This window comes from Mesocricetus auratus, unplaced genomic scaffold (genome assembly GCF_017639785.1).
Source record: "Mesocricetus auratus isolate SY011 unplaced genomic scaffold, BCM_Maur_2.0 Super-Scaffold_100021, whole genome shotgun sequence".
NCBI lineage: Eukaryota > Metazoa > Chordata > Mammalia > Rodentia > Cricetidae > Mesocricetus > Mesocricetus auratus.
In genome coordinates this window covers 8,922,225-8,944,359 of record NW_024429202.1, presented here as the reverse complement: position 1 = coordinate 8,944,359, position 22,135 = coordinate 8,922,225, and the positions used below count along the sequence as shown (strand labels likewise).

At 41.3% G+C, this 22,135-nt stretch overlaps 1 protein-coding gene across 4 annotated transcripts in view; it reads left to right on the top strand.

Annotated features, from left to right (window-relative positions):
* Supt3h (SPT3 homolog, SAGA and STAGA complex component) overlaps window positions 1–16,467 on the top strand; it is a 342,544-nt gene extending 326,077 nt beyond the window's left edge. For 2 of the 4 annotated variants that reach the window (XM_040729632.1, XM_040729634.1), the window contains exons 12-13: window positions 15,332–15,411; window positions 16,332–16,467. In XM_040729632.1, coding sequence (XP_040585566.1) covers window positions 15,332–15,397 — 66 coding nt within the window. In that variant the 3' untranslated portion in view covers window positions 15,398–15,411; window positions 16,332–16,467. Of the gene's footprint in view, window positions 1–15,331; window positions 15,412–16,313 lie in introns of all 4 variants that reach the window. The other 2 variants (XM_005072308.4, XM_040729633.1) reach the window with 2 other exon arrangements.
* The last annotated feature ends 5,668 nt before the right edge of the window (window positions 16,468–22,135 follow it).

Below are 22,135 nucleotides of genomic sequence, written 5' to 3'. Positions count from 1 at the left end.
ATGTCTTTTGAATGGATATCTAAATTGTCCCTCCAAGGCTTGGGCATCATGGCAAATGAAGGGTCAGAAAGAACTTAAGGAGCCCGAGGAAGGGGGCAGTAGGGTGGAAGCCTGACTCCCAGGCATGACCTGACTCCCACGCACTCATGAACCCCAGCAGCCAGGATCAGCTGCACACAGTCTGTGCAAGACTGAACCCATTTGTGGAGGAGGTGGGGCCTATGTGACCCCTCCCTCCCTGAGGATTTAGAGAAAATTAATAGTTGCCGGGGGAGGGAAACACTCTTTGTTCCATCAGGTAGACCCTGGGAACGTACCCATAGTCTTGCATTTATTCTATAAATAACCATAATGAAACTCATTGGATCATATACACATCCAAAAGAGACATGAAAGTTGAAGAGTACTCTAGGTAGGAAGGGGATAAGGATTACTGAGAGGGGAAAGGAGACAAAAGATGATAACAGGAATGATACGGTCAAAATACATTGTGGACTTATGAAAATGTCATGATGAAACCCATTATTATATATAAGCAACATATGCTAATAAAAACGTTAGATGATTAGCAGCAGTATATGGACCATACAAATGGCCTTGTTGAGTTTATAATGATGGAACAAACTGAAAAGAACAAGAAAAGCAGTTCAGCATGAGCCTTGTCAAGTGATGGATCCACAAATTTGCCATGGTTACCTCTCTGTTATCAATAGAAATTTTCAATTTTGAAAAACATTAATTACAGAATAACTGTAGAACAATGGCACCATAGAGAACTGCTCTTTTTCAGTAGATGCTGGCTGGTCTCTGTGGGTGGAGCTGATTGTGGATAAAATGAACTGGGGATCAGGAAGCTCATCTTCAGCATCATCTCACCTTAACTCTACACTCAACACAGACAACTCTCAAGACACCTACGATGAAACTCCATGCGGAGACTTTAGAAGCTCCGCTGGAGCTCACCTGAGACCTCTTTAAAGTCTTATAGCTCCACACGAGCTCACCTGAGACCTCTTTAGAGTCTTAGAGCTCCACACAAGCTCACCTGAGACCTCTTTAGAATCTTACAGCTCCACACAAGCTCACCTGAGACCTCTTTAGAATCTTACAGCTCCACACAAGCTCACCTGAGACCTCTTTAGAATCTTATAGCTCCACACAAGCTCACCTGAGACCTCTTTAGAATCTTACAGCTCCACACAAGCTCACCTGAGACCTCTTTAGAATCTTACAGCTCCACACAAGCTCACCTGAGACCTCTTTAGAATCTTATAGCTCTGCACAAGCTCACCTGAGACCTCTTTAGGATGTTATAACTCCACACTAGCTCACCTCAGTCCTGCCTTTGAATAGCAGGACCCTGCCGTACTCTACTAGGATGGCCCACCCATGCTCTGGGGCGTGGCCAGTGTAACTCATAACTATTTTAGATTTTTATATCTTATTATAATTATAATAAAAATACAAATGTGAAATGCAAATACGCATGCTTAATGCTTGCTCAAACCCCAAATACTTCCATATTACAAACCTAAATTTCTCCAGTGTTAAATTACAGCATCATGTTTTAAGATATTGCAGTCTTTGTTTTTTTCACTAAAGCCTAAATTTCTAATGTCTCCATATAGTTATGTCTGTCTGAATTGGAAAGAAGGCAGAGTCTCCATATGTTTGATTCAGTATGGGTTACTAAAGATAGAACAGTCAATGCATGAAAATGGCCTAGATTGAGTAAATTAGCAGAATCACAAAGGGAAACCACGATAGGAAATACTTTTACACACGTAATTGCCGAAATCCTCTAGTGAATGTGTCAATCTGTACTAACTAAATAAATTTGTTTATAGACATGCTCTGTATTAGCTTCCACTCTTTTACAGCCCTTTGCCAAACAAAATCCCACTAGAAGTAGGATGTTCACACCCGACCAGGAGTTTCTTGGATAAATATTTTTACTATATGGAGACCAAAACCACTTTTTATAAATTTCAAACTTTGATTGAAATACTATATTTCTTTACATTTGGGTTTTTTTTTCTCTCTCTCTCTCTTCCATCTTTTCTCCTGGCAGCTCTGTGTGTATGAGCTCCTCTCCCCCTTTCCCTCCCACAGCTCTGGTACACAGGATGCTGGCTGCAGTCACAGAAGTCAGCCAGTCTTGTGAGTGGAGGCACTAATCTGTCCATCACTCCATCAGCAAATGGTCTGGAGAGGCACAGACACATCCATTCATGGAGCAGCTCTGCTTCCTCTCTCATGCAACCCAGCCAAGGTGGTTCTTTGAGTGCTTCCAGGGTGGGGATGTGTGTCCTGAGGCTATTTCCGTTTCACTCAGGGCTACACAAGCACAATACAGAAAGGGAGATTCTTCCAGGCTTCCAAGATCATAGTGAAATAACAGACAGGACAGAATGACTCTGGTCAGCCTTAGCCAACTCACTCTAGAATTGGTACTGAATTTTGCATAGGCCTTCTAATTATTATCTGTTGTTAACTAATGAGATTACATATTTTGAAATTATTCTTAATTAGAATTATCTCTATTAAAAGTGCAACTAGACCATGTATTCTTTACAAATCTAAAGTTCCTTGCTATCTTTAAAATAATGTGATCAGTAAACAGTTGACTTAGAACAATAGCATGATGAGGGGATCTAGACTTATGCAACAACTTAATTACTATGGACTCCAAAAACTTACCTGTAGAATTAACTCATTACCTGATAAAGTGAGCAGTCTCCTACTGCACCATATTATAGGTTCCCATTTCTGTCTTAACTTGATTCTGTAGGTCAGAATAGTTAACATGATAGCTCTGTTCAGAGTAAGCCTTCATACATAGGAAACTCATTGTTTATACTATTTTGGAGGTAAAACTTCAAAATGGCTAAGGCAAATTGTAAATGTCCATGGTGAGTTCTCTTGGTTTTAATATTATGGAAGAAGTAGAATGATAAAATATTTCCAAGTTAGAAGAATATGGTCCCAGTGCTTCCAGAACGCCCTCCATTGCCAGTCCGTAGCTGTTTTGTTCAGTTCTCAAATAAATACTGGGTTAATAGTTTGAACTAATACAAAGAATTTATGCTAGGCCCTAAAGCAGTGTTTCTAAACAGTTAGTAGAATACTGATGTGAGTATTTCTTAGGTGACTTTGTTAACCGTCCAGTGCAACCATCCTGGGTAAGTGTCTTAGATTTAATGTGTATTCACCACAGATGACTATTTAAGAACAAAACAAGTGACGCTGTTCCTTAAAACGTAACCTGGAGCATTTTCTGTCCCTTTTATTACCACAGCTCAGGTCTCAGCTGTGTTGCTTCCTTCCAGAAGCCTCCTCTGTGGCTCTCTAATGTGATGTCTGTTATACTCGAGTGTGACCCTCATGACTGTCAGCTTTTGTTCAGTATGTGTCTCCCATCAGACTGATCCCTACAGAAGACAGGAACCACCCTGTGACCTTGCACTATCTGCCATATGGTGCCGGGTTCATTTGATGGGTGGGTGGGTGGGTGGATGGATGGATGGATGGATAGATGGATAGATGGATAGATGGATAGATGGATGGATGGATGACTAGATGGATGATAGCAGGTTCATACAGAAACATGCCTTTTCATACAGCTACCAAATATGACAGCAACTATTTTATTCTTATCTCTCTTCATTTTTAGTGTTTATTATCTTCAAAAACTTTAAGAACCTGAATTATAATTTATTTGATGTTAAATGACGTTGGTATCAGCCATTGATGTTCTAGCCCTTTGTGTTGTAGTTTTTGATTGGCTGGCACAGGCTACCGAGGTAGTGTTGTGGATTTTTTGGTTTGTTTGCTTTTCTTTCTTTTTATTTTCTGCTAGACACAGAGTTATGGGGTGTTTGCCCTGATGGTTCTCAGCCTTGCTTCAGTCTGGTCCTTCTTTGATGTTCTCCTATTTCCTCAGCCTGAATGGGAATGTCACTGTGTGTCATACGGTGATGTTTTGATTCTTTGTGAACCACAATTAAGAGTTTGCCTTGTATTCAAAATTCGTTTGAATAGTATTGAAATTATTAAAACTATGAGGACTTTTGGAGATGGACTGAGGTGTTTTGCCTTATGAGATGGACATGAGTCTTTGGGCCAACAGGGTTGGAATGTTAGGGTTTAAGGAGATGAATGAGGATGTCAAGCTAACAAGAGTGGACATGTGATGGTTTGTCTTGTCAACTTGATTGGACTCAAAACTGCCTAAGAGATCAGTAGAACATACCTCAGGGTGTGGCTGGAATCAACCATATGAAGGGCTTCCTGAATATAGGCAGCACCATCCCACTAGGCTGGAATTGTGCAGATAGAATAAAAGAAGAAAGTGGAAAAGGCCAGTTACACCAGGCATTTCCATCTGCTTCCTGGCCGAGATAATGAGCGTGGTCTTTGATGGCCTTCTGCCATGATGGACTGAATCCTCCAAAAGCATGAGCCAAAATAATCTTGCCTCCTTTTAGTTTGTGTCTCAGGTAAGCAAAAGGGGACCAACAAACATGCCAGACCTACTTTATCTTGCTTAACATGACTCTCTCCCATTCCATCCATTTTGCTGGAAATAGCTAGATTTCATGTTGAGTTAATTTCAATATGAGGTGAAAGGTAAGAATCAAGTTTGATTCTTTGCATGTGGGTACCCAGTATTTTTGGGCCCACTTTTTCAAAAGGCTTCCTTTCCTCCAGTGGATGCTTTGGACAGTTTTGTCAAGAATATGTTGGCAGATGTGTGGATCTCTTCCTAGGTTTTCCATTAGTGTCTGTATCTGGTTTGTGCCAGCTTCATGCTGTTTCGCCTACTGCGGCTCTGCAGTAAACCTTGAAATCAAATATTATGGTGCCTTTAGCTTTGTTCTTTTTGCTATGTTTGTATATGAATTTCAGAGTTGTTTTTCCAATTCTGTGAAGAAGAGACATGACACCAAATCTACAAGTTAGTTTGGTTAATGGACATTTTAACCATTAATTCTTCCATCCATGAACATGGGATCTCTTTCCTTCTTTGAGTATCTTTGACTTCTTTTGTCATCATTTTGTAATTTACAATGTAGAATTTCATGTCTTTGTTAAGTTTCTTCCTAGGCATTCTAATTATTTTATTCTATTCTGAATGGGATGGCTTTTGATTTCTTAACCAGTAAATCATACGTGAAGCTATTTCATATGTTTATTTTGCATCTTGCTACTTTAGTGAATTTATCAATTCAAAGGTTTTTAGTCATATTTAGGTTTAGATACATATAGGATTGTGCCATCAGCGAACAGATCATTTAACATCCGCCTTTCCTATTTTTATGTCTTTTTCTTGCTTAGTTGCTAAATCATTAATGCTGTACGGAATTAGAGTGAGACTTCATACCCGTGTTTGCTGCTGATGTAGTGTTGTTGGCTTTGGGTCTTTCCTATGCTGCCTTTATTTGACGAATTCTGACACTCCTGTGCCTACTTTCTTTTTGTCATGAAGGAATGTTGAATCTTATCAGATATTTTCTCTATTTAACAAGATGATTATTTTTATCCTTCATTCTTTTAATGTGATGTGTTGTTTGTTGGTTGCATGTGTTGAATAAACCTCATGTCCCTGGATTGAAACCATTTTCATTGTGGTGCATGATCTTTTTGATGTGCTGCTGAATTTGATTAACCCCTAAGCATTGGTTATATCCTGAACACAAAAAGATAAATCCAACAGCAAATTCTGTGCCTTTGGGGGGCAATTGGTCGATTAAGAGAAATGATAATTAATGGTTGATAAAACTGAGTCCCCTCCCCTTGTTTGTGGTAAGAGTTCCTGCCAGTTTGCACTTTTTACATGTATTATAGATGTGCTTGCTGCTCAGGATAATGATAGACCTCTGTATTTTGATTATGCACAAAGTAGCTAAATAAAAGCTTCATATTCCCAAGTTCTCATAGGTTTTTAAGGCCCAGAGTCCTGGTGTTAATTATTAACTTGTAATGTGTTTAAATATATACTGTATTATGGAAAGACTGGTATTTACATGGGAATTATATACTTTTTCATCCCATAAAATTTCTTAAGTTGACATATACAAAAACCTTTTTTGTTCTAAAATACAGTATGGTTTATATATGCCACTTAATTATTTTGGTTAATAAGAACAATAACAGAAGTACTAACACATCTCTCATGTAATTTTAAGTGATTTGGGCAATTAGAAATGATAACTTCTAATGCTACATTTAGAGATTTTTTTATTTAGAAGGCCAGACCAAACTGGCAATATCCCAAGCATTTAACAAAGTAAGAACCTGAGACATGGTTAGGACACAGCCTTCACAAAATGACAATGTGTGATGGCACATGCTTGTAATCCCATTGGAGGCTTGGGAGGCTGACATAGAAAGATAGAGTCCAAGTCCAGACCGAGTTATATTCTAAGATTTGTCCCCAAAGGCAGGCAGGCAAGTTCTTTTAGGTTTTTGAGGCCCAGAGTACTTGTAGAAGAAAAGGGTTCTTTTCCCCATTTTACCAGTCATAGATCCTCTGCTGCTCTCAAGTCAAGGCTGTGCTGTCTGACCAGGTCCCACCAGGACTTTTCACAGGGTATCTATAGCATAAGGGAAAACATCTAATGAAGAGTTTTGCACATTTGCATAACTATCCATCATATGGTTCAGTTTAGATTCTCTGAAGTCTCAGAGTTGGATTGAAATTATCAAGAGGAGAAAAATCGCATGGCGATGTGGCCAACAAGCTGTGCCTATCCGTATTTATGCTTGCTAATGAAATTCAGTCATGATTTCCACTTTGACTTAAGTGTCTCAAACCACCATCAGAATTACTCATTATAATTAAATCCCTTGGCCACAGGCAGACACAGAACAGCAAAGAAAGGGGGCATGTTTTATCTTTTAAGAAACTATTACGTAGCTTTGATATGAAGTCCCAGAGCTTCAAAGATTATTGTATTAAAGCAAAGCAATATGCTTCCTGCACAGTCATTTCCTTAGGCAAATGTAGGGACCAGGAAGGGGCTGGATTTTAAATCCAGCGAAGTCACATGGGAGTGGCTGAGTTTGACTATCTGGGGTCTGTGGATTTGAGGCAATCTTTCTCAAATTTGAAACAACTTGATATGATCTCCAGTATTGCTTCCAGAAGAGAGCTAGAGCGAAGGCTATTTACACCAGTGTGTAAAAGCACAATGGAGTATTAATAGGTCATCTGTCGGTTACAGAGAAAGTGGATGGAACTGAAGATCATGCTAAGCAAAACAAGCTAGTCCCTGACATATAATGTGCGTTTTCTCTCATATACAGTCTAGATAATATATAATGTGGGGGTGGGGTGAGAAGACCGATGTGAGGGGAACGGGGGAAGGAAAAGGGGCAAGTATGAGCATGCCCATGGATCTATATGCAAACATAAACCCGCTCTTTTCACATGGATCTATATGCAAACATAAACCCGTTCTTTTCACATGGATCTATATGCAAACATAAACCCGTTCTTTTCACATGGATCTATATGCAAACATAAACCCGTTCTTTTCACATGGATCTATATGCAAACATAAACCCGCTCTTTTTATATTATGAGAATATAAAAAACTGAATGGAAAAAAAAGTGTTTTAAAGGAAAAGGCTGGTGGTGAACAAGCCTGCTTCCTGAAAAGTGAGGATACTATGGGGCATAAAGGAAGCAAAACAGTTGACCCGTGACACCTTTACATGTAAAACTCAGAAATTACCCACCTTCACAGCCTCAGCTCAGCTGAGTGTTCCAGTAAGGCAGACATTTAGTAAGGCCTGACAAAACCTTTGATCCTGGTTCAAACCCCTGACTCCCTGACATTCCCTCTCATCAGAGCAGTGGAGGACTGTAGAGGCCAGTCTCAATCCCTGTGGAACGAAGCACCCAGGAGACCATCCAGTATTTAGTAAATGTATATTCCAAACCTTTTTATTGTCACTCGCATTCAACCCAATTGGCCAACTCCAGCAGACTGTGGTATGAGTCTAACCTTGAATCAGACACAGCCTTGTAAAACTTCACCAGAAATACATGGGTGTCTCAAAGATAGAGATGCACACACTTCACTGCGGAAGTCCCGCACAATGTTAGTTTAACTGTTTGGATATTTCATCCATTTACCAAAATTATTACTTGTAGCTCTCAGGGGTAGGATGTTCCTCCAAACATTGTGAATGCTGTACATGAGTCAGAAATGAGAAGAAGCTTCCAGCTACCCTCCTTTACTGTCTGGGCCATTAAGTTTCCACCCCCTGACTCCTACTTTTGGTCCACTCCCAAGGGTCTTAACCCAGCAAAAGCATTTCTTTGCCTATGTCTGTTTTCCCTTTTGAGAATAAATACATAGCTCTGGCCAGACTCAGAAGTGTATACAAAGAGCCCCAGACTGGATCAGGTTCCCCATGCTCTCCCTGCAGCACCATGGATGGGTCACTCCCTTTGGTCATTGCTGTCTTCCCCTGTTAAAAACTGGGCTGTAGCAATTCACCAGGAAAGCCTTACCTCCATGAGGAGTGGATAGGGTTGGGAAGGGGGAAGGCAGGGGCAGGAGAAGGGAAGGGAGGGGGATCTGGGCTTGGTATGTAAAATGAAAAATAATTTTTTAAATAAAAATAAAGGGAAAAAAAGAAATTCACTGAAATATAGCCTAACTCCAAAGTACTAGTGTTCCTTGATTCTAGATGTTAGCAAATGTTTTTTTCAACTTAGTTTCACAGACTTCTTGTTCAGATCCCTTTCTCTATGGTATTAAACATGTTGTGACTGGCAACCTAGCTGTGTCCCTTAAGGGTGGCATCTCAGCATCTGGGAAGAAAATAGTGAGTAGTCTGTAGACAGCTTCAAGGGAGAAGCATTGCACAGAAGTGACCACCAGTGGTCTGTACTGTGAGCATTGAGTTCATCTGATGCTCATGCTGGGTTACTCACTGAGAAGTAAATGCTGTTTGTTGCATGATCGCAGTGGATTCTGAAAGTGGCCGTTTTTGGACAAACCATCTTAGGGTCCTATTAATGATATAGCCATGCTATGACCTTAGAAACCCTCATTTGCTTCCAAAGTCCAAGGGTGTGCTTCTAAACCACTCTAAGTGTTCTGGTTTGTGTGTATGAAGGCCAGAAGACAACCTTTACCATGGGTCCTTGACCATTTGTCTACTTTTGTTTTCCAAGAAAGGTTTCTCAATAGTCTGGAACTCACTAAATAGCCTAAGGTAGCTGAGAACTCACCAAGTGGCCGAGGCCCTAGGGATCTGCCTGTCTCTGATTCCCCAGCACTGAGATTATAAGAACTTACCGCCAAGCCCAGCTCTTCTTCCCACTGAGCCCTCCCTCCAGTTTATACGTTGTCCAACTTCAAAGATCTGTTTGTTTTTGTTTTGTTAAGCTCTCCAAGTGATTTGGCTGTAGTTTTCTACATAGTATTCTTCAATATAGCCTGGAAAATAAGTTCTGATTGGGTATAGCACCAAGCTAAAGGTGATTGACCTCCAAGAACCATTCCTGTAGTCTGAAATATTGGATCAGCCTGGTGGACTTTAAATCTTAAATTTACCCATAGGTCATATTTAGCAAGAATTAAGTTCTTTGTGTCAGTAGTAATCCAGATAGAATCAATTATGCTAGATTGGGGGGTGTTTTGTTTGAATGTAAGACTGTGGAATATGAAAAGTATGTGGACTCCATGTTTTAAATCCTAAATCTACCACTCAGTAGTCATAGAATTCTAAAATATGAGACCCCTTGAACTTGTTTGTGGCCATAAATTAGATATGGACGTGAGAGCACCTCATAAGCCATGAAGCCATGTATTCCCACATTTGTCATCTTTCCCTCCATACTTTGAGAAATATAAAAATCTCATGCTTTTTATTTTTATTTAAAATTAAATATTGTTTAGATTAGAAACAAACAAAAAGGCCACTTTGTCCTCTCCTTTACTCCTTGAGATTTCACTAGTTTATCCATGTACAGATAGCAAAACAACACACTATTCTGAAAGCACAGCTCACACTTCTGAGACACCCATGGCACCGTGGGGTCGGGACTGCTTATCGTGTGCAGTTGAAAGAATTGTTTCTCATGTCCAAAACTGAGAACCGGCTGCATTCTCAATTTTAAAAAGTATGAACACAACCAGAAATTGAAAAGTTCAACTTTTAATTATCATTATCATCTTTATAACTAACGTTGAGAGATCCTAAAATATTTGAGATTCACAAAGTAGCAAGTACATTGAAAACAGCTTGACCTGATGGAAATGAAGCTCCCGGCTGGAGGGCAGGTGGCAGCAGGTTGTGTGGGGGTAGCCAAGCTGGGGGGGGCTGTTTCTAGATGGTCTGAATTCTGTAATCATAAGTGTGTGTAAAAAATGTGAGCCTGAGAGTCATCCATAGGACTCAACAGAAGAAAGTGAGCTACAAAGCAGTCCTGAGAACTCACACCAGCCAGTGCTTCAATTTAGCTTCCACATTCACAGCACAAACACATGAAATTCACAGGGACTCAGAGGTGAGCTGCCTTCCTCTGTCTTCCTGTAGAGTTGCTTTCCGTACAGGAAATGTGCCAAATGTGGGATGTTCCCATGCTTCACTTCCACAGGCTACATCCACCCGACACACTTCAAAGGTCAGCACAGTGACTCTGGGCGGGGACCAGGAGTTGGCCAGCTGACTTGCCCCTTGCTGATCCCATGAGCTTGTTTGTCCCTTAGTGCTAGAACCAGAGGAGAGCTCACAGAAAGCAGGCTCAGCCATAAGCTTGGCCTTCCCCTCGGCCATGGCTCATGGAGGAGCTTTCATTATCACAGAAGTGATAAGTGGACTCATTTCTGAACAGGCTTCTTCCCGGTTCTTAAAGAGTGTTTCAAGTATGAGGTTACATAAAAGGGCTGCCATTGTGTTTGTAAAATGTAAAATATCAGTCAAGAGCTGAAAGTATCACTCTCTCCCATAAGTCTCTTGGAAGCCCCATTGCTGAGGACTTGGTCAAGGCTAAGCCCCTGGCTTATATTATAGGAACATGTTTTTTGTCCCTGCAAGCTCAGGGAGGCTCCCCAGTTAGTGAGTGTGCTCTCCGGCAGTCTTAGGAAGCAAACTCAGAATGTTCTAGTCTTCTCAGAGTGTTTGCGTCAGTCAAACTGTTCTGCCTCCAGCACAGAGTTAAAGGAGCTCACAGAGAGAAGGAGGAATGAAACTTAGGATGAATTTTCTCGTTTCTAGTAAGAAGGTTGTTGGTTTGACCTAAGAGCAGTCTGTATACCACTCCATAAACGTTTTGTCTCAATTTCTACTCTGATCTGCCTTCCTTCCCCCACTTTTGGAGTTAGTGTATTCTTGCTTCTCTGTGCCCTTGAGGTGAACCATTGGGGTCCATGTGTGAGGTGTCTGTTGTTTTGACGTGACATTTGCTGGTGACTCTCCTGATCTATCCAGTCCTCATGTTTGGTGTGTTGTTGTTTGCATTTGTTTCAGAAGTGTTTGTCTCCCTTCCAGCTCTTTCAATGGGTGTACCATTGGTTAACTTCTGCTGTGTACTTTACTTTCCTCTTGGTGGTTCATAGTTCTGATCTATTGTAATCTAAGCAGATAATAGGATTTCAAGTTTTTGAAGTTTATTATGACTTCATTTCTGGCACAACAGATGATTTGTCCTGGAGGTTTCCAAGTGCTGATGAGAAGAATGTGAATACTGCCTCAGTAAAATGTTCTGTAAATGTCTGTAAAGTCCATTTACTTTACAATATGATTCAACTAAGATGTTTGCTTATTGAGGATCTGGGGAGGCAGCTCAGTGGCTAAGAGCACTTACCGCCTATTCAGAGAACCTGGGGCAAAGTTCTTAACACCCCACAGCAACTCATAACCATCTGTAGCTCCAGTTCCAGGAGGTGTGACACCTATACTCAGAGGACAGAAGTCACATGCATACATAACAGGCAAAACTTTCATACGCATAAAATAACAATGGTTTTAAGATTTTAAAACTTTCACCATTGCCCACTGACAAAAGTGGAGAGGTGAAATCCCCAAAAAGTATTGTATTAGAGTCTATCTTTTCCTTTGTGGCTAATATAAAGGAATGCCAAGATGGGTACATATAGGAATATTGTGCTTTCTGGCTGAATTTATCCTTTCACTAATATACAAGGAGCTTCTTTGACTTTTGTCATTTTTTTATTTAAAATCTACTATGTTCTAATGATATATTGACTCTTGCTGACTTGTTTCATATTTGTTGTCTATCCTTTTCCAATCCTAAACCTTTACTGGTGAAGTGAATTTCCTGTAGGCAGTGTATAGTTGATCCTCACATTTTTAACCCATTCCGCTATTCCCTGCCTTTTGGTGGATGAATTTAACCCATTTATCTTCATAGCTATTATTTACAGAAGAGAAATTTCTCTTTTTATTTTTGCTTTATTTTATTGAGTTATATTCTGGGTTTCAGGTGGTTTTGTTGTGAATTATTCTTTTCTAACCTCTTTATAGTTATTTGTGTGGTTTGGTGGATCTGTCACACTGAAGTCTGATTTTCTGCTCTTCTGTGTTCTACTACTGAGTTTTTAATATTTGTGGGATTTTAGTTGTTGCTTTTGTTTTAAAGATACATTTATTTATTATGTTTATGTGTGTATGGCTGAGTGTGCATGTGTACTGTGTACATGTAGTGCCCTTGGAGGCCAGAAGAGGGCATCTGATCTCCTAGAGCTAGAGTTACAGGTGTTTGTGAGCTGCCCCATGTGGGTTCTGTGAACTGAATGCAGATGCTCTGAAAGAGGACAGTGCTGTTCATCACTGAGCCATCTGCTCAGCCTGGAGGTTAGTGGTTCCATGCTGGTAGTCATCACACTTTTGTTTTTTAGAAGACTTCCCTAAGTGTCTCTTGTAAGGCTGATCTGATGATGGTGATTTCCTCCAGTACCTGTTTCCTCTTTGTTTCTGAAGGATAATTTTGTTGGGTATAATATTCTTAGTGGGCAGAATTTTTATTTTTTTCTCTCAATATTTTACATATGCCACCCTACCCTCTGCTGACCTATAGCTGTTCTGTTGAATGATCTGCTATAAGTGTAATGGGCTTTCCCTTTTCTATGACTTGATGCTTTCCTCCTGCTAAATTTCAGGATTCTCCTAGTCATGTACTTTTAGCATTATATTACAAGTTTTAATTGAAAATTTGTTTTCTTTCAATGCAATTGGGGTTCTTTGAGTTTCTTATATTTGGATGACCATATCTCTTTGAAGATTTAAGTCTTCTTCATCTATTATTTAGTGATAGGTTTTCATGTTTTTTCTATGTTCTTTACTTTGTGAAATTCCCATAGTACAAATACTTGTCCACATAAATGTGTTCTAGGTTTTGTGGGCTTTCTTCATCTGATTTGTTTTGTTTTGTTGAGCTGAATAAGTCAATTCTAGAGTTCAGAAATTTTCTTTGTTCTGTTTATTCTTTTTGTAACTTCTCTGCTTTATCATTAATTCCATTAATTAAAGTTTTAGCTCCAAACTTTCCAGGTAGTTCTCCTTTATAATTTCTATGCCTTTGGTGAATTTCTCATTAGTATCCTAAGTTATTTTTTAGATTTCTTCATAGTATGCATCAGTATTCTCTTTTATCTAGTAAGTTTACTTAGGGTCATTAAATTTGGATTTTTTAAGGGTTTGTTATAGATTTTCTTTAAATTGGAATCTATTGTAAATAACTATTTCTTTGAAGTGTCATATTTCCTGTCATGTTATCAGTATTCCTACATTGATGTCTGTACATCTGGCTTTACAATCACCTCTAATTTAATGAAATAACTGTTCTGGGGAGTTTTGAGATTTTGTTTTTGTTTTATTTCTCATTTAAATGGGATGTCAGATGACAGATCAGTACTATGAATTTGGTTATACTGGAGCTCCAAACATCTGTGTCATTTCTTTGTCTTTGATGTCGTCCATAATCTAAACTATAGCTGCTGGTAAAACATTTTATGAATGTAGTTGTAAGACTTAGCAATAAACTTAGGGTTTCAAAGGTGTGCGTCTTTAGACTTAGCAAAATCAAACACTGCTAATACCAGGACTTGTGGTGGCCATTGTCATAGCTGTAATGGTGTGGAATATGTACCTGGGAGGAATCACGGGAGACACACATGCTTATGGTATCAATATTCAGAGTCTCCATGTCACAGTATGTGAAGGACTCTCAGGGTGAGTGTGGGAGATGTCACAGCTTGTGTCCTCTGAAGCCATAGGGCATGATTGAACTTTCCCCAGGTCCCACAGGATGACTACAGATGATCCTGGCATCTCTGGCACTAGTAACCATGGGCTCAAGATTGTACAACACAGACAAGACTTACCCTAGGTCCTGCATGTATTTTGGGAATGGGACTAGTAACACTGTTAGACACCTTCACAGAACCATGGACCATCTCCTGGCCCCAAAGGATGTACATAATATCATCAGGGTTTTTGTCACCAGCTATGGTCCAATGGCAATGGACTATGGAAGAAATCACCCGTAGGTCTCCCAAGACAGACCTATGCATATAACATTTGGGCTTATGACATATGTATCCACACACATGGAGGAGACCTTCACTAGCCCCCCATGGGCTGAACACAGTTGTCTGAGATATGTGATTTTGCTGTTTACAGACAGGCTTGTCCTCACGTTACATGGAGAAAGCTCAGCTAGGGACAAGGTTTGAAACACAGATAACCACAGCTCTGTATCTGCAAGACATGGCTGTGACTTGCCCATGGCAGCCAGGAGCAGGCTGCAGCCTGGAAGATCAACCTGCCCTAGTTTCATCTGGGTGTACACAGAGGTGCTGGAGGTTGGGATGCTGGCAGCTGCATTCCTGGAGCTGTGCAATGAGCTAGAACTTTCCTGGATCCCAATGGACAGGCATAGACAGAGCCTGAAGTTTATAACAGCAGCCACAGTCCCAATGCTGTGGGTTGAAAAGAAGACCTTTAGAGGGTGCCATGAGGCAGGCAAGCATGAACTGAGACTTGTGACTGTCACAGTCTATGGTCCAGAAGCTACAGGACACCGAAAGGGCTGTCTTCCGCCCAGTAAAAGATACAACAGCCCAAGTCCTCTTATGGTGTCAGGGGGTTGAGGAGGGGCTGGGCAAGGGAGTTCCATCTTTGAGTGAGAACAGGTCTTGGCCAGGCTGCTATTCCAGTTGTTGCTGGCCTTCTCACTTCTGCGTCTTCACCCCTGCCCTGGAGGGGCTGAAGGTGTACTTTACTGTCTTCTTTTCTCTGGGCTCCTTGCTGATCTTCAGAGTTTCACCCTCGTCCTGTCTCTTAGGTGGCACAGCTAGCTATACTCAAGGACGTCTCTTCAGCCATCTTGGCTGCCTGCCTGCCTCTGTGATAACTTCCTACAAGGTGACTGCTGATAGTAAAGTACACAGACCCCAGGCTAACCCCAGAGTTGCTGACTTCAGAGGGCAAGAGGCCCTAAGTTGAGGCTTTTGTCATTTGTCCCTTTTTCTAAAAACACATTATCAAAAAATTGAAGGTATGAATGTGACTGTTGCCAGTAATTGGTATGTTACATACCAGTGAGGGGTTGTTGGCTGTCCCGACTCTTAGCTATACTCCTCTTCAACACAAAGTAAGATTCCAGAAGTCATGAGAGGCCTCCATCGGCCTGCTCTTCCCACTCCAAAATGCAAACTCCTCAGCAGGAGATGAAAGGCACAGTGCTACCTTCCTTACCTGGAATACATTGTGTTACCACAACCAGTGTCTGGTTTTGAAAGTAGCGATTTATCCTACCATGAGCATCTGTATGTCTGCCTCCATGTGCGTCTACAGATACGCCTCCAGTTTTCCATACTGCCAGTAAAGTGCAGCATGCCTTTAGGTCGCCACGGTGTGGAGAGGACGAAAGACCTCCCCTCCAGACTGTAAACTAGGCCTGGGAAGACAGTAGTGAGTCACTAATTTATAGACTATGGCAATGCTTAGTTAGAGCTGACTGGGGAGCATGTGGAATAGGGAACACATGTTTGCGAAAGACAAACAGACCCAGAACAGCCCTTCCTTGGCTTCCATTAACAGGACAAAACGGGATGCCTTATTTTGCATATCACCCACTCCCCCAAAATAGACTCCTAACCACTTGTTAACCACACCGACTTAACAGACAGCATGCCCGAGAGAGTTGTGCCACCGGAACTATTCGTATTAAGCATCCTATTAGCTTGCAGCCAGAAGTCTACAAAACAGGAAGGAAAGTCTCTGCTTTGTCTCCATGTTCGACTTGATGTGATAATTCATTGCAGATTCTTTGTCTTTGACAGAGCGCCTACCGAAGGAGTGGGATGGCTTTCCTGGCCTGCTGAGGGGACCATGGCTGTGCCTGCTGCAGGAGAGAAAATGGTACACCAAGGTCATTCTTCCCCGTCCTGGCTGAAAATAAAATATGAGTTTACCTTCTGCCCTGGGGAGTGGCCTGGTTTGTTGCCTCTCAGCTCTCTGACTCCAGCTCTTCCCCAGGCTCCTTAGCTTTGTTTACTGAATGGCCATTGGCCTAATTAAATGGCAGGATGTTGGGGATGGTGTGTAGGTGGACAAGAATGCACATCACACAATTTGAATTTTGAATCTGGCACGCATTTGCTGCCCTCGGCTCGTAAATCTTAAAAGCAGTGTTGTGCTTTTTTTTTCCTCCAGTGTTTAGTCTGCCTTTTATATGATGCATTTTTATGATTCAGATTTGAGACAAAATGAGTCAGTCTTCCATTGACCCACCAACTGTACTTTCCAGCATTGTTGACAGTCTTTGTGTTATTTGAGAGATGTAGTCATATTACAGACATAGACCCATCGAAGGGTCACCTGGCAGGACAAGCCACCTGCTCCCCTCTGCTCCCGTCACCCGCTCACTTCACGGAACTTGCCTTATCCATCTTCACTTCCCCTTTTCCAGTTGATCCTCCCACAAGCCATCACACACACACTCACATACACACACTCACACACATACACACTCACACACATACACACACTCACACACATATGCTCACACACTCTCTCACACTCACACACATACACTCACACACACATTCACACACACTCTCTCACACTCACATACACATACACTCATACACACACACATACACATACACTCACACACACTCATAGCTTCCATGCGCTTTCAGAAACAAAGTAAAACAAGAGCCAAAGGATTCTAGGATTCACTGAATCCCTTGAGAGCTCTCCCTCTGGTCTGGACCGGGTTGATACCCTGCCTGCTGGGAGTGGCTGAGCTGCCCTTCTGGCATCTGTCCTGTCTCTAGTAAATGAAGAAGTGTAACTCTTGGGAACAACCCAAAATATAGCGCATGCAATGGTACAGTTCCTGATTAAATATGAATTGCAAAGGAGGAAGTTATGTCTTCAATTCTGTAAGAGTTTCGGGTAAAAGAGAGAAATAAGAAGACCAGACGTTTTCTGTGTGAACGAACCCTACTGAGTCTCAACATGTTTGTGTCTGCATTCACCACTGTCATTTACCTGATGTGTACTAATCATTCTCGGGTGGGGGGATGTACATGGTAGGAAAAATGCAGATATTTAATATCAAAAATTGCCAAAGGGTTTTGATGTTCCCCCCATGCCCGTTGAAAAGTATGATTAAACTTTTCTTTTTATCATCATTCTTATTTTCCTTGGCATCCCTAATCATGGAAAATTATAACCCTGCAGTAAACATACTTACTTTGGAAATGGCAGCATTTACTGTATTTGGTTTCCATCTGCCAGGCTTGTAGAAGATCTGAAATTTTCAGGGGCTAATTTTTCCTATTCTAAACCCATCTCTGTCCCACATTATATATTTGAAAGTAGCACAAGGCAGAAAATGCAAGGCTTTGTTTTCCCGCCTTCATGTCATTCTGCCTAATCTCCTTGTAGTCCCAGGGAAGGAAGACTCAATGTACATTCCTCTCAGAAACACGACAGCTCTGTGTTTTTGTTGGTCTGGTGTATGTTTGTCTATCTCGAACCGTCTGACAGGTAATTATTTATAAAATCTGGTTTTGCCCAGCGAGTTCATATAATACCTTTCACTTTTCATCATAAGCCAGAAAGCTGAATTTAGAATAAAACAAGGTTTGTGTCTGTCCTGAACCAGCCTAGATGTGCCCATAATTGCTCAGTATCAACATTTTAATTCTTTTTTCTTTCCTACACTTGAGTTCTTTCCCTTACCCTTAAAACAACACTAAATTTGAAGTAAAACAAAATTTTCTGAACAGTTATATAGATACAGTTCAACAGAAGGAAAATTTCAGAGATGACACTACAATAAAGTCTCCTAAGATTAGAGTGTCACATATTACCATAGCTAGAGGAGACAGCTATGAGAGGTGTTGAGAATTGTCACACACTTGATAGATGAAAAAGAGCCTGGATCACTCATCAATGGTGAGAAGAGACCATGCATGATAGCCTGTGGCCCCTCATTCTCAGCCCAATCCACACTTTATTACCCTGTATTTACATTGGAATATTACAAAGAACTTACCCCACACAATAGGATACTAATTGTAGATACACCCTACAACATAAATGTCAAGCCATAATAATGAAATCTGAATGGACGATGCTAGTAAATGACACTTTTCTATACCTGGGGCTCAACTCTAAATCATGTATGAATACACAGCTTCGGGGTGAGTTTTTATTACCGGTGTTACTCCCTTGTATCTTAGAGAGCAATCTTGAAAATAAATAAACCCACAAACAATAAAGAACGATTCTTCTGGGAAGTTGACACTGCCCTTTAGACTAAGGGTAAAGGGAACAAAAATACCCCTCCCACCACCTAAGTTTACAAGTGTGACTTTCTGGAACCTCCCTTTAGAGGCATGCCCTTGACCTTTTCTGCCTTCTCACATGATAATAGCTGAGATTCAAAAATTTGTTCCAATTTTAGGGACCAAGGTTTTTATTTAAAAACCATCAGAAGTTCAAATATTTTCAAACAGTCTATATAGTTCATCTGTCCCTGTCTGTTTTTTGTTTTTAAAAAGTAATAAACAACCCACATTCAATGTTTTACCACATAGAAGATCAGTAAACATAACTGGTGATCTGTGGTCTGAAAGAAAACAAGTTTATTTGTCTAAAAACTGTAAGTTCAAATTTTGAATTTTTTTCAATATAATTCCAAAATTGCTTTCAGGCTTGTATAACCCCCTATGTGAAGTAAATCACTACAGAGAGTGTGTTCTCTCATCTGCTCTCCTGGACCCAGATAATATCTTCCCAGGCTGCATTTTAAGTTCTCCCATCAACCATGTATACGTCTCATAAAATCTTTTACGGTTTCCTGTATGCTCTGGCTGAGCATTTCATAGTGCATAAACACTTCTACACACAGTGGAAGGGTGGCGAGTGAGGCGTGTCAGAGCAGCACCTCCCTCCGTGACCTGAGTCCCCAGCCACGTCCTGTTCCATTTGGAACCCAAGCTGACCTCTTCTGTGCTGTTGCACAGTGGTGAGGAGCAGGGGATTCCGGCAGTTTCTGTGGAGTCCCTTTCTTTAAAGGTAAGTCTCTGTGCAAGGGCATCCCGCCAAGCTGAAGCAACAAAACCATGCCGCGGGAGGTGGACATAAATGAGACGACCTGGAAAACTCAAAACTCAAAGGTCACATCTCTTAAAGGGAGTCTCAAGTGTTGTAAGCAGGACAGGGGTACCATGGCTGGGGTGGGGAGGTGTGGGTTTTAAGTATGAAACAAAATACCAAACGTTCAAATTGTCCTAAGTCGTGGAAGTTCTGCCAATTGAAGCTTAATTTAAAATGATCGGTTCTTACAAGGGAACAAGAACGCCACATACAAGCTGCTGTGATTCTGTCAAGAGCCTTGGATTCATGTCCCCTTCTGCATAACCAGCCAGCTGTCGCTGTTCTCACTGTTTTCCACTAAGAAGTGAAACTAGAAAAAGATACAAGAGGAGGAATGAGTAGAAGGACCAAGTGCAGTTTTACACATCTACTTGCTATCAGAAGCTTCATGGGCCTGGAAAGAGCATTTCCTGTTTATCAGAAGGACCCAGCTTCCTGTGGGGCTGCTCTCTGGTGCCTGTAACTCCAGCTGCAAGGGATCCAAAGCCCTCTTCTGGCCTCCCTGGACACCCAAACACACAAGTGCATACACTCATGCTAACACACATACAAACATGCTCATGCAGACACATACATGTGCATGAATAAAAACATTAAAATTTGAAAAGGCATGTCAGCAGGTTCATCAGTGTGGCATAATAATTAGAGAGAGCCCCTGTGAATGATGGTCAACTTGAAGGCTCACCACACTCTGTGAGGTGCACACAAGTGTGGCCCAGAGGCAGGAGAGGGAACTTGGCAAGCTAAGTGCTCTGTGAAGTTATCCAGAATGGAACTGACATTTGTACCAGCACCTTGACCCCACTGTTAAGCAGTGTGGAATATACTAAAAACTTCTGGGAGCACAGTGAAGAGAAAAACACCAAAAAATAGATTACAATAAAATTTCATTATAGCTTAAAATAGTCCTTATCTATACATTATATAAATAATATAAAACAAAATATATAATAGAACGTAATATGCCAATTCCTCTTTAATGTTTTAACCCTTAAGGTAAATATGTATAACTATTGTAATGCATTGTAAGAGTCTGGCAGGAGTAGGGTCATGGGTGCTGAGGAGCTGAGTCAGTTGGTATGAGTATGCCCAGCAAGCAAGAGGACCTGAATTCAGATCTTCAACACCTTCAGAAAAAAAAAAAAAAAAAACAGGTGCGGCTGTGCGTGCCTGTCACTTCGATAACGGGGGGGGGGGGGGTGGTGGAATCCTGAGGTTTACTGACTGCTGGCCAAGCCAAAAAGCAAGTTCAAGTTCAAGGAGAGACCTTGTCTTAAGAGAATAAGGCAGTGACTGAGAGAACAGGATGCCCAGAGTCATCCTTTGACCCACCACAGGCACATATCCCTGCCCACAGACATGTACATACATAAGCACACCACAGCAGAAAAGGATTCTTGTATAAACTTCCTCTCCTTCCTAAATGCTGGCTGTATCCAGCAGAGTAATTACAAAGGCTACTATTGTATGCGTTCACACAAGTTATATCCGTGTTCCAGAATAAGCCCCATCTTGTTCACAGGTGCTTGCTAGTGTCCAGAACATGCATGAAATGGTCTTTTGAAGTATGTGCTCCTTAACTATAATTTAATAGGCCTACTTTCTCTTTGGCAAGGTTGTAAGTGTTTGGGGAGACTTAATGTAGAGCGATAAACAGGAAAATGGAAAGAAAGCAGCTGACTGTAATTTGCATTACAAATTTTTTCAGTTCTATCCTTACTTAGCAACTTTTAAAATTCAGCCCCAGAGGCTAGAGAAGGGACTTGGCTTAAGAATCCCACCTGCTCTTCCAGAGGAATTGGGTTCAGTCCCCAGCATCCACATGGTAGTTCACCACCATGTGTCACTCCAATGCCCTCTCCTGGCCTCTGTGGGCACCAGGCATGCACATGGTGCACAGACATACATGCAGCAAAATGTCCACACACATACTACTACTAATAATTGTAACTCAACCCTCAGTCAGCCAGTTCTGCCTCAGGACAAGTCAGTCCGATTCTTGTCCTTTAAGGTGACAAATGGCAGCTCTGCCAATTGTTCCTCGGTTTCTGTTCCCAGGGTTTGACAGGTTTACTCCAGCTACTTCGTTTTCAAGGGGTTAGGTCAACTGCTGTGTGTTCACTGACCAGTGTCATCACTCTCCACTGGCCCATATGTGTCTCCATTCACTCAGGCAGTCTCTAAACAGCAGCAAATGATGCTGTTGCTGGCTTAGTTTGCAACTTCTCCATAGAACCTGCGAAGAGTCAAGGAATCCTGTTGGCTCTAGACAGTTTGACCTAGCATGGGCAGGACCCACATGAGTGTAAATGCCCATGTGCCTAATAACACAGAAGGATGCCAAGACTGAGGGGCCAGGTGACAGAAGACCCCAGTCAGGAGCCAACTCTGAGCTATAGCCAAGTAGTTGTATCCACACACAAAGGGAGATAGGAAGTTCTGGGCCTCACTGTGGAATCAATATAGAGAC